The 3,408-nt window shown below is 36.2% G+C and overlaps 1 protein-coding gene across 1 annotated transcript; it reads right to left on the bottom strand.

The window, feature by feature from the left end:
* Window positions 1-537: 537 nt before the first annotated feature.
* On the bottom strand, window positions 538-1,907 carry LOC124253959 (myb/SANT-like DNA-binding domain-containing protein 4). Its single transcript, XM_046687810.1, has 2 exons — window positions 1,655-1,907; window positions 538-813 (listed from the first exon to the last, which is right to left on the bottom strand). The coding sequence occupies exons 1-2, from the start codon at window positions 1,837-1,839 to the stop codon at window positions 693-695; spliced, it is 306 nt and encodes a 101-aa protein (XP_046543766.1). The 5' UTR covers window positions 1,840-1,907; the 3' UTR covers window positions 538-692.
* Between the last annotated feature and the right edge of the window lie 1,501 nt (window positions 1,908-3,408).

Below are 3,408 nucleotides of genomic sequence, written 5' to 3'. Positions count from 1 at the left end.
TTCAATTAGCCTCTCGTCCCATGCGGATTACGCAGTGTCTTCCTTGCAGGCGAGGAAGTTCGATTTTAAATGGTTCATGGTAGAATGGAGATAACCCTAGTGTGTTTGAAAATCAGAGACATGCTTTACTGAATTGATGGCGACTAAATTTCAATTGGAACCCGAGCGGCGTGGCGTGGCACTAAATATATCAATTGAAACCTCACGCTCTGGCGTTTCGGTTCCAATTGAAATTTAGTAAGCCATCAATTCAGTAAAGCATGTCTCTGATTTTCAAACACACTAGGTTTATCTCTCTAATTGATATGTTTCTGAAATAGCATAAGAATCTTACAAAACACTGTCATATTGGCATTTATGACTATATTACATTTACATTTCGAAAAATCTACTACTACATGTACAAAATAAGCCTGACCTCCCTACTACTAGCTATGAATTGCCAAAGACATAAAACCAAATCATATTAGGAATTTCAAAATTAAATTACCTACTATGAATCACTTTTTGTAATAAGATCATATCATTAACATACATATTCATGACAAGTCAAGTATCATTCACTTCATTCATTATTTGTATATTAAATTTATTAATATTTGTAATTATATTGTGTATGGGCCTTCAGTCTGTACTTGAAATTGTTATACAAGGCAGTGAAGGTATGTCTTCTATTAATTGTTATTTTCCAATCAGTCACTTTCCCTTTTGCAATTATGATTGTTTATTGAATACTTTTTCTTACCTCTCTGCTTTATATTAGCATATTGCTTCTTCACCTCCTCCACAGTTCTTTTTACAAAATTGGATTTCCTGGAACAACAATATTATGATATGAAGAATTTTCACCTATGCTTAAATTATTGTCACTCATTTAATATTTACAAGTGTCCATCTGTTCTATTTCTTTGGTCATTTTCTGAACATAGTTATTTTTTATTTGGATTATTGAGACAGTCTAATAAACATTTTCTTGGATATTTTGAATTCCTTATGTGGTAGAGTTGAATAAAAAAGAGGATTTGAAATAATGTTGTGATTTTCACTTTTTTATACTATATATTTTTTTTAAAATCTAGACAATAATCATATTCAGTACACAAACAAATTTAAAAGAATTCATCATGATCAAATGTAACTAGATAACCATTGATCAGAGAATTATAATGACTAAATATTTGCCTCCAACATTTTATTCAAAATATATTATCTAGATCTAGCACAAGGAGATATAAAAATCTTTTTACTACGTTCCCAGGCCTGTAAAATAAGTTAATACGGCGTCATCTTTACAAATTCTGTAACAGATAAACCCGACTGATCCTTTAAATCTCAAGCACCGTCAAAAACTTGATATTCATGTCACTTCACTGTGCATATTTATGAAAAGAATTTCCTTATTAGCCAGGATATGATTTAAGAGTATGTTTATATCCGTGAATGATGAAAACGTAGGAGTTGTAGGTGATCGAAAATCGGACTCGACAGTGAGTAAGCGATCGGCATCTAACCATGCCAAGTTTCTATATCCATTTGTTTTGTTCGATATAAACAACCTGACTGCAACTTTTATCAGAAAGTATTTTTAGGTTGTGTTGATCGTGAATCATAAATTCAAGGCTACATTCTGAAATCGCTATCATATTCAACTTACATGTTGAGAGCTTCGGCTATCTCCATCCAGGCTTGCTCCTTCATCTTAGTCCCTTTGATGGAGCCACACCCCTTGAACTTAGATGACAGACGATCCAATCTTTTACTGACTTCCTCCACTAAAGATGTTTTTTCTTCCTCCGACCAATTTGGTCGCCGCTTGCCCTCAACCTTTGATGTATACATGGCTTCACGACAAGCGAGCAGATAGCAGACGATGTTGTTGTCATTAGAAACGGAAGTTACGGGCACTTCATGCCGCTAACAACATGGACAAAAAAATACTCAGCGATATCTCAAATCAAAACTCAGTTGAGTTTGAGTTGAGATTGTTTTGAGAAACGGAAAATTTGAGAAAACTCAACTGAGTCAAAATCTCAAACTCAGTTTGTAATTTGAGTAAAAACTTAAGTTTGTTTAGAGAAATCGGGGCCTGCAGGCCACATTTCTCTAAGATATTTTTTAACTTTCTAATTTGAGTATATTATATTTACGAAACGTTATCGAAAGCTAATTCCTATCGGATTCGTATGTATTTTTTATTACATGGTATACCCTGTGTAATGTTTCCAAGATCGAAGAACAACAGGAGAGGTCAGATTCCAGTCAATTTGTATTTCGCATTTGCACATATCATCGCATTCGCAGTCCAAAATTCAATCCCGTCGCGGGCAAACAGTCTCGCAATCATAACGACACAGACTTCAATGTTCGTGCTGGCTCTGTTAGTGCTACTGACTATAAAGTACGTGCAACATTATGCTGTATCAGAGTACACCATGACTTGGAAATTCGCAAACCACATCGCACTCATATTTTCCGCTCGCTTCAAGCATCCGTACACAAGGGAGCTAACTCCCATGTATCAAACTGTCAACCGCTAAAAACTTGCCGTTACACTCCCCACCAAATTAGAATCTCTAATTTTACATGAAAACCATTACAACTAATACGATAACCTGAGATACAATACCTGCATAATGTAATATCTTTGAAATTCAGACAAAGATAAATTCAAAATTCAATTCAATGGCAAATAAGGAAATGTCAATATGGTTCACTGAGTGTTCATTCATTGACAAGTCACAGTTCTAGGAAATGTTTTCGTTCAAACATCACAGTTCTTGGGAACTTCAAGTTCGGATTCAAGCAAAAGAATCAATTTGTGAATTGGCCGCTCTAGATATGTCACAGTGTTCATCGTTTTCCGTCATGAGACAGTGATGGGTCAGCCGATTGCTATCTTAACCTTGCGCACAAGGTTATCCTTACTCTTATAAACCTCATAGATCCTGCAGAGTCTCCAGAGGTTCGGAAGATTATCATCCTTCAGAAGAACAATGTAATGCCCGACTTGCGCCACTCTTCTAGAGCTTCCACTTCTGTCGTACTTTGCAATGTCTGAATGTATTCTCTCTTCCAGCTGCCAAAATTCATTGGACAGGTGTTGAGCGCGTCTCCACATCTTTCTGGAATAGGTGTCTGTCCTCTGGAAGTTGCCAGGTGGAGGTAGTATTAACTTTGATTTTGTCGTTAAGAAGATGGTTTGGAGTGAGTGGCTCCAATGATGTAGGATCATTCAAATTGTCAACTGCCAGAATACTGTTCACAATGGCCATTACTTACACATGAGGGTCCGTAAACCCTCATCATCAAGTTGTTCACTAGCTTGGTTCATGAGAGATGAAATTACTGATCTGACTGTTCTAATCTGCCTCTCCCATACTCCTCCCATATGGCTGGCAGAAGGCACAT

This window comes from Haliotis rubra, unplaced genomic scaffold (genome assembly GCF_003918875.1).
Source record: "Haliotis rubra isolate DU_JTF1 unplaced genomic scaffold, ASM391887v1 Scf1146, whole genome shotgun sequence".
NCBI classification, from domain to species: domain Eukaryota; kingdom Metazoa; phylum Mollusca; class Gastropoda; order Lepetellida; family Haliotidae; genus Haliotis; species Haliotis rubra.
Note: the sequence above shows the minus strand (reverse complement) of the source record. Positions and strands in the feature narration are given on the sequence as shown.